Here is a 9,856-nt window from a genome sequence, read left to right as displayed (position 1 = left end):
TGAATCATCAATTAAAGACGGGATTGGTTTAAACGCCATAATGCTCCAAACCAAAACAGTGCCAGGGTATGCTTCAAAAAAAAACCTGTTACAATAGAACCTATTATCAGAGAACCATGACAGATGCTGAACCATGACAAGAAGAAACCTGTTACCAAACCATCTAACCTTGATCAAATATACGATCTAAAAACTGCACAAACCACTACTGCATCACCAAGCATAGCAACCCACAAATCAGCTCACGCACAAGCAAAGTATCCAAAACAAAAATAATCATTACCATAGCAAAATTTCATTCAAACTTCTAACACAATAGCTAACAACATCACATTCCAAGTTAACAGGTTTTCAGCATATGACTAACCTCATGGTAATAGAATCACAGGAGCAATCATGACTACCACCATGTAAAACACAGCAGACTAGCAATCCAAGCTCAGCCATCAACAAGGTTAACATCCATACAAGTATCATCAAGCATCCTGAATATCATTCAGATCACCTACCAAATACCAAACCAAGTATCAAACATGGCATCAATTTAATGGTCATAAGACTTGTAAGCACACAATTGTTATGATAAACCAAAGGCAAAGATTCACAGGATTCGAAAATACTTGAGCAGCAATTCATACCTAAATGTATTAAGTCCTCACATCAGCAAAAACGGAAGAAGTGTTGTGAATCGAAGTTGAGAAGTCATCAATTAAGGTTAAAATATATGCCAGTAAATACCAATTTCCTTACCTCAATTGTTGAAGGTTTCACCGCAGTAAAAACTAGATGGGAGATTCAGTGAAGACGGCCACGCATTTGGAGATTTTTTGGGACCACAATCAAATCCGTTTCCTACCACATTTACATTGGTCCCCACCAAAATCTAAAGAAAGATTTGATGCTAACGGAATGATTCCTTTTTGCACCATCTGCCAAGGATCCACACACGATTTTGGGGAGCTCATTTCACTCTATAAAAAGGAAAGCTAATCGATTGAAAAAGGAGAGAAGAAAAATACCGTCACTCTGCTGAAATCCCAAACGAACCTTACACCGAAAAGCTCCGCTAAAACTCTGTATTTCAACTCTGATTTTCACACTGAAAATCAGGGTTTGAAGAGCTTGACCCCTTCAATCGCGTGCAAAAGGAAATGACAATCAATTAGAGGAGAAAGTCAGAATCAGACAGAAAACAAGGAGTGGATACAGAAGGATAGAAAGAAAAGGAAGAAACTTGAAACAACAAGCAAAAGAAGAGGGACAACGTCATACATACTCACCGAAGGTAATCATGGCCGTCAGGTCTTCGTCGGGGCTACGATGCTCCGGCGGAATCTTTCCCTTTTATTTTGCTTTAAAGTGCTTTGACCTTGTATTTTGACTCGTTAATTTCTGCTGTTGATTGTGATATAGAAAACGGGTTAGAAGCTAAGATTAGGTTTTCCTTTGAGGTTCCGATTCGCTACTGTTTTCTAGATCCCGTCGAGGATTTGGAGGTTTGAGGGGATTGTGGTCGTTTGTCACGTTGGAAGTTTTGAACTTCATGTTCGAGTCCTGGTTTGTTTGAGGATGAACACCGAAGGGTGTTCATCGGTTTCCTTTCAAAAAAATTTTCTCTCTCTGCAGTTTTGGATTGGGACCATGCACACGATTTAATAGGGAGAGGATATTTTCCAGAAAGAATGAAGAGTCGTTTTAAGAGAGAGAGACAAAATTATTTTGATTTATTTCTTTGCTTTAAGGGGTGATTGTTTCTTCTTTTAAAATATTATTAAGAGTAAATTAATGTTATTGATGATAGATACTTGGGTGCTGTCAGATTATGTTCCCAAAATCTTTATGATGTTATCAATGAACAATGATGCGCGTGGCGGTAGGTAAACCGAGGCCAACCTTTTCTCTTCTCGGCGGTACCACTTGGCTGAGTAGGAGAGGATTTTGGGCCTTGTGGCCCATCCCGAAAATAACACTACTTTAAGTCCCTTGGGCCTTCTTTGATCCAATGTTTAGGGCCTAACTTTTTATTTATTTCCCAAACATTCCAATTTGGTCTACTTGGTTTATGAGCTATTCTTGATTGTTTTAATTAAAATTAAGATAACACTAATATTAGAAATATTTATTAGTTCGGTTTCGATTACTATTTTCAACTCTTCTTTTTATCTTGTTATAATATTATAATTAGTTAAATGGTGGATTAATGGTTAACGTCAACAAATAATTTACTTTATTTTCTAATAAATAAGTTTGACGTTGGTCCAATACCAAATAGTCTTTCCCAAAAGTATATTAATTCTAAATAAATTCAAATTCACCGTATTTAAATAGTATTCTCTTAAAAATTATTTAATTTAATTTTGAATGAAAAGGAGAATAGTAAGCCTCCGCTTCACTATCTCTCGACTATTCGAACAATTGGCGTACGCCATATTGCTCGGATTTTCGTCATTCATTTAAAACCCTAAAACTCCATAAAATTAAAATCACTCCACCAATTAATTATAAATTCTAAAAGTTTTATTTTTAATAATTAATCTTTGAATGAAAAGGAGAATAGTGAGCATCCGCTTCATTATCTCTCGATTATTCGAATAATTGGCGTACGCCATATTGCTCGGATTTTCGTCATTCAATTAAAACCCTAATAATCATACAATTTCAAATCAATTTTTCAAATCAAACATAGGTTCTAAATTCAAATTATTTCTAAACTTCAACCATCATATTCAAATCATTTTCCAAATCAACTACAAATTCTAAAACATTTAATTCTAAATTTATGATAATAAAGAGGATAGGAGGCGTACGCCTCACTATCTTTCGATTATTCGAATAATTGGCGTACGCCACATTGCTCGAGTTTTTGTCATCAAACTTAAAACACAATCGAATAAACTCAAATCACCTCTTATATCAAACCCAATTTTACAAAATAAACTATACAACTTCAATAGAGAATGGGAGGCGTACGCCTCACCACTCCTTGATTATTTGAATAATTGGCGTACGCCACCTTGCTCAAATCATCGACAAATCCAAACCTACCAACCCAAAATTCAAGCTATCTTCATAAATCGAATACAATATCTAAACATATCTTTTTACAATTTAAACCTCGGGTGATAAAAGATGGGAGGCGTACGCCTCACCGTCTCTCGATTATTTGGATAATTGGCGTACGCCATATTGCACAAATTATCGACTTCCGACTAAAACACGTTAAATAAACTTGGATAAGGGAATAGGTGGCGTACGCCTCGTTATTCTTTGAATAAGCAAGTAGGAGGCGTACGCCTCACTACCGTGCGTATTCAACATCCACAAACAAACTTTCAAAACAATTCGAACGAAAAGGGAATAGAAGGCGCACGCCTTATTATTCCTCGAAAGAATTGAACGATTGGTGTACACCATATTGCTCAATCTTTCGTCGTTCCTCAAATCATCAACAAATCAAACCTAACTTCTCGCCCTCGAGCGATCGAAACCAATCAAATCCAAACACGTCAATTCAACTCGTCACCCCCGCGTGACCAAAACCCTTTCAAAAAGAACACTGTCAATCCTTTCTAATGCGCACAACAAACCAGTGCTAGAGCCTCCACCGAGAGTAGACAAGCCAGTGTTTAGCCGTTAGAACGCCGACCTACACAGTCGTTCATCAAAACAAAACACAACCAATATTCGTAGTAGCCCGAACTACGAATGCTCTGATTTCCTTATTGCACCATAAGGATACGTAGGCAGGAGATTGCTGTATCTTCGCGAGCACACTAATAAAAAACCTCACATTTCCCCCATCCTGAGGTCTTCATCCACATCTATCATCAATTCTAATTACTCGAAGCAAGCAGATAAACAGTCAATTAACAGTCAAATAGCAAAATCAGACTAAAAGGTTCCCGTTGAGTACAACGGACGTGAGGGGTGCTAATACCTTCCCCTTGCGTAATCGACTCCCGAACCCGAATATGGTTGCGACGACCATTATTCTTATTTCTAAAGGTTTTCTCGATATTTTCCTATTCCTTCATTGGAATAAATAAAGTTCGGTGGCGACTCTGTTTCGAACAACATTTTTTTTCCGCGTCCTATCGCGAGGGATCGCATTATCATCTTTTTTTGAGGTGCGACAATTACATGCGACTCTATATGACTAATGCACAAATACAAGCTATTCAAAATCCTTTGATTCTTAGTAAAATTGGTGTCCCCACAACGACAATAAAGTGGATGAATTTTTCTGAAATGAGTCATCTTATATCAAATGTATATGACTGAGTTTTAGTTTAGTTTACAAGACATAGTTTTTCGTAAATCGTTTTCCCTCTGCTAAGTTGCCCTCCAAATAATTCAAATGGTCGGGTTGTCTTGATTAGACAAATTGCTACTAAGATGCATTTTATACAAGCTTATTTGAAACGAGGGTGTCCTCTACCACCAACATTCGTAGAATGGAGAGAACGTCTTAAGGAAGAAACATCTGAGTGAGAACTTTGCTTTTTTGGATAGGATGCATGAGTTTTAGAAATTAAATGATGTTGAAAAATAATACAATAGAAGAAAGTCTAATGCGAAAAGTTCAATAAATTTAAAAGGATGTCATCGATTTTGATGCATTTTAATCGTATGTACTTCTAATTTTGTTGATTCACTATGTTCATTTTTATTCTTATATCTTCATTTAAAGAAGTCCAAACATAATCTAAGCGTATAAATAAAGCATTACTTTTGAAAACAAATTAATTGTTGAGTTTCTAGTAAGAGATGAGTCCTCTTCAATTCTGGACAAATTCTACATAAGAGTTTTTAAATGTTGTGAAACTGAAGTTATTAGACTAAGGTTTTGCTTAAATTGATGCAATGAGATGATATGAAGTGATATGAGATGAAATAGAATAAGATTACATTGTTTGAGTTAATTAAAATCAGATCCAGTATAATAAAATTTTATTATTCTATTTTATTTCATTTCATCACTTTTCATTAGCATTGTTTCCCTTAGATATGAGGAATAAAAAATTACATCAGTTTCTACTAGTATTGATCACTTTCTACGAGTATTGTTCCCTTTAATATGAGCAGAATGAAAATTTTCATCACTTTCCATCAGTATTGTTTCTCTTTTATATGAGCAGAATCAAAAACTTACTTTGTTTTTATCGCTAATTATTCAAATAATAAAGTAATAAAATTTCTATTTCACTCTATTCTATTTTTGCTAAATTTCAATAACTCTATTTATCTTAAGATATTAAAATATAATCTAGAATAATATAATAAAATTGTATATCTAACGAACTAGAAATTTTTGTCTTAAAAAATCTAGCATCATACTAACAAAAAATTATTAAAATTTATATATGCAGATGGGTGGCTGACCAATTAAATAAAAAAATATTAAAACATAACAATTTTTAGTTTTATGCTATCTTTACAAGTACTCTGGCGGTGAGCAAGTTGTCCATTTATATATGGATAGTACTGCTTATAAAAAAATAAGAATGGATAAAACCATATATAAAACCAATCCAAAATATCCGGATCCATGTCCAGATCCGCTTGGAGTTTCGCTTCACTTCTCTAGGGTTTCTCAAACGCATTATAGAATCTCTCCACTCTCAGATTTCCTCTATAGATTAAAGAAGCATCGGAGAACTAATTCCGTCACCGGAAACCGAACGGTGTTGCCGGAAACAAAAAACCTGAACCGAAAAAAATGTCAAGCAAGAAGAAACACAAACGAAAACACAGCGACATCGATGAAGATGACGACGTTTTCTACTACCGCTACTGCGCTTCGTCCTCAACCCCCAACACCACCACCGGCACCACATCCAGTAATCAACCCCAATCAAAACCGAACAACAAAGGATCATCAATAGGAGGAACAGGTGAACCCTTAGCACCATCAAAATCGACGCTATACGTTTCTAATCTAGATTCCTCCCTAACAAACTCCGATCTCCATACGCTCTTCTCTACTTTCGGCCGCATCGCGCGTCTAACCGTTCTCAAAGACCGTCACACGCGCCTAAGCCGCGGTGTCGCGTTTGTCCAATTCGTTTCTCGTAATGACGCCCAACATGCCATGGCGGAGATGAATAAGAAGATTCTCAATCGAAGGACTCTAACTGCTTCTATTGCTGCTGATAATGGACGTGCTCCGGAGTTTATTCGGAAGCGCGTGTACAATACTGAGACTGCTTTGTGTTATGAGTGTGGGGGGCATGGTCATTTGTCGTATGAGTGTCCTAAGAATCAGTTGGGGCCGAGGCCGCGGCCTCAGCCTAAGAAGCCGCGACGGGGATTTAGTGGGCTGAGGGATAGGGATGGGGAGGAGGAAGGTGATGATGATGAGGAGGAGGGTGGTCAGATTGCTGCGGAGCAGTTTGACGATAATTGGGCTTCTGTTGTGGATGATGAAGCGGGTGAAAGGTTGCTGGGGAGAAACAGAAATGATGATGAGGGTTTGGACAACAATAAGACGAAGAAGAAAGGGAAGAAAGCTGGGTATTTCAGTGATGAGAGTGATCATGATGATGATGATTGATCATGACTATGTAGCATTGACACTTCAGATTGAAGGTGTGTGTTTGGTATTCCGCATTACCGCATTATTCAACTAGTCCTGTGTGTCGTGTCTATATATGTGCCAATGTTTCATAGATCTAAATGGCAATTTTTTGTTTTTATCAAGATATGGTGTAATTGATGAAATTGTTTATATGTTGTTGGCTTGGTTGGATGTGTTTATGGTTTTGATCACAAGCACATGTTATTTTATTAGTTATTGTGGTAGTAATTAGTGATAGTGGTGGTGAATTGGTGATGAGCATTTTTGTGTATTCCATATTTTCATAGTTAATGAATGATGACAGACGAGTCTCTTATTTATCGGCATAATTTAGCATTCGGTTTACCTGTAAAACAGAAAGGAAAAGCCTGTTCGTTATGTTTTTTATTTTGGTTCAGTTAAAACATGTAATGTAATCAAATTGTAACACCCTGGTTTACTTTATGCACATCTTGTTATCATATAAGTAAGGTTTTTAATTACAGTTGTGGTGGTTATGTTATGATATTTGATATGTAGAATATTGTAGTCAGATATAGCTGGATTTGATGTGGTTGTTGAGATCTTGAAAAGCATAGCTTGTAGACTTGTAGTCACAATTACTGTCGCCGTTCTTGTGGAAAGTAGTTTAAAACCATGGGTAACAGTTCTTCTAATTCGGAGTATCCATTTTGGTTCGAATTCGGATGCTGTTTGGGCGACCCTTTTTCTTCCTTCGCATAACTTCGTTGTGCCAGACGATGTCCCCTTGATATTCTGGCCAATAATCCTCTTTTGCCACTACGAAAAAACTAATTTTATAAACATTTGAAAGACTGATGATTTTGTAAACTTCAGATAACAAGTATGATGGATCCCTTCGAACCTTTGAGCATGCCGCAAGGACATGGGAGCGGGGGTACGAAAGGCTTGGAACTTTCTGCAGTCGCACTATCCTCTATCTAGTTCGACTCTGTACTGTCCCATCGGCATGCCCTCATTGTGATCCATGGACTCGACAACACTAAACCAACCTTTACTTCGGTCAAAGACCGTAACCACATGTGTGTTTGCTTTGGCAGCTTCATGTCTAATGAATTTCATCGAAGCATCACTGAACAACTGTCCAGATTGCAACACTGAACTCCATTTTAAGCGTCTGGTTTCAAACAACGCCCTTAGCCTGAAATATGTAGCATGCACCAAAGCGACTTTTGGTAGGTTACGGATGCCTTTGAAGACAGAGTTCATTGATTCCGCAAGATTTGTTGTCATGTGGCCCCAACGTTGACCGTTGTCGTATGCCCTAGTCCACTTCTCAAAAGGAATACCATGGATCCACCGTACCGCATCTTAGTTTCACAATCTTATTTCCTTGCGGTAGTGTTTGAAAGAAGGTTCTGATAATGTGTAACCTGCATTGACAACCTTCTTCCGCAACGTCTTATCTTTGATTTCCCGCATGAAATTCTGAGCAATATGTCTATTACATAACACATGCGTCGAAGGAGGATTTTTCCAGCCGTTGTCAATGTTATTATATGCACTGATGATTGAAGGGTGTCTGTCGGAGATCAAACATAAGTTAGGCTGAGGTGCAACGTGCAATCAGAGATTTCTTAGGAAAAAACTTCATCCCTCAGCAGTCTCCCCTTCAACTAGGGCAAAGACGATTGAAAAAATATTGATGTTCCCATCTTGTGCCACTACCATCAGTAACGTTCCTTTGTATTTTTCGTACAACCATGTACCATCAGTTTGTATAATTGGTTTACAGAAAGAAAAACCTATGATACCTGGTTGATACACCCAGAATAGACGGTGAAATATTTTATTTCCAACAGCACACGTACCATCTGGTGTATAGGCGGGCAATTTGTTTCCAGCTTGACAATTGTCCCGGGAGCATATTGTTTTAGAGCCAACAAGTATTTTGGAAGTTGTTTGTAAGACTCCTCCCAATTGCCAAACACTTTTTCAATAGATTTTGTCCTAGCTATCCATGCCTTCCTATATGATGGAGTGTACTCGTACTCTGCCCTAATATGCGAGATAATTGTACTCACCTTTAATGATGGATTGTCGCTAATAACAGATAATATTTCATCACATATTAGCTGAGAGCTTAATTTACGATGATCCTGGATTGGGTTTGTCAGCATGCATGTGTGATCTGGACCCATTGATCCAATCTCCCAAGACTCGCTCCTCTTCCGGTACGAAGCTGACAACATAAAAAGGCAGTGCTCATTCGGACAAAAAACTTTATACCTCGATGCGTCAGCTCTGTCAACTCTGAAATCAGCTGATAGTTGCATGTGGAATTTCTTAATGGCTCTTACACATTCCTATTTTTGTGCGAAATGTGTCTCCTTGTTTCAAAGATCCTTGCATCTGCACGTAAGGATTGTACCATACATCTGCTAAAGGTTCATCTGAACCCAAATTTAACCTTGTCATCTGTTGGGGTGGGCAGTATACATAACTTGTTGGTATTGGCTCCTCTTCCTCTTCAGCGTTCACCATCGAATCAACCATGATCTCAGATTCTTCTTCTTTGTCATCTAGAACATTCACCTCAGTTTGTCCGTCATCAGTCTCACAAAACACTTGTGACTGATCAATGTACAGAGACACCTGTTGTTGATGTGGTAATATATACAAATCTATATCGTTGTAACCAGATTGTTCGTGACTGACAAACATATGCTGAATATCATCATCATCTCGAATCTTCTTCTGATAAAATTTAACCTGGTTTTCTACAAACCAAACCGGATTTTTATAGATGATTTGGCCCACATTACTGCATTGCAATTTCTTTTCTATTCTTTGTTTCAGATGTGAAAAATTTGATCGTCGATTTATTGTAAACCGAGTTACCTCTGTGTTTCGAAAACAAAAATCGAACAACTGATGATCAAATATTTCACCTTCGACATGGGCACTGATCATGTAATGTTGTGTGGAAGACATTTTGTTGAAATATTAAATATGTAGATATCTTTAAGGGAATTGAATGCATTGCTAAGTTGTTCATCCACACAACATAAATAATGTTTCATTGCTAACTTGGTCGTTGCATTGATAACTTGGTCATTGTTTGTACAAACTTGACCATGCATGTAGTAGAAAGAATCAACCATGCAGAGAAAAGAGTGACAAGAACACACATGCGCCTAAGCCCTGAGATCCCACCTAGGCGCCCATTCCCTGGGCGCCATAAAGTAACTCGGGCGCCAAAAGGATGGGTGCCTCTTCATAAAAATTGGTCTTATGCGCCACTAGGAAGGGCGCCCC

The 9,856-nt window shown here is 37.7% G+C and overlaps 1 protein-coding gene across 1 annotated transcript; it reads left to right on the top strand.

Annotated features, from left to right (window-relative positions):
• The first annotated feature begins 5,719 nt into the window (after window positions 1–5,719).
• Window positions 5,720–6,553, top strand: LOC127137467 (U11/U12 small nuclear ribonucleoprotein 31 kDa protein). The gene has a single exon (XM_051063924.1). It carries the CDS (start codon window positions 5,720–5,722, stop codon window positions 6,551–6,553), a length of 834 nt encoding a protein of 277 aa, XP_050919881.1.
• The last annotated feature ends 3,303 nt before the right edge of the window (window positions 6,554–9,856 follow it).

The sequence above is a fragment of the Lathyrus oleraceus genome, chromosome 4 (assembly GCF_024323335.1).
Source record: "Lathyrus oleraceus cultivar Zhongwan6 chromosome 4, CAAS_Psat_ZW6_1.0, whole genome shotgun sequence".
Lineage (NCBI taxonomy): Eukaryota > Viridiplantae > Streptophyta > Magnoliopsida > Fabales > Fabaceae > Lathyrus > Lathyrus oleraceus.
The sequence above is the reverse complement of the archived record's forward strand: the minus strand, read 5'-3'. Positions and strand labels throughout refer to the sequence as shown.

What these genes read in the sequence shown, in the direction of transcription:
- LOC127137467 (XM_051063924.1), top strand. Translation starts at nt 5,720, where the DNA reads ATGTCAAGCAAGAAGAAACACAAACGAAAACACAGCGACATCGATGAA.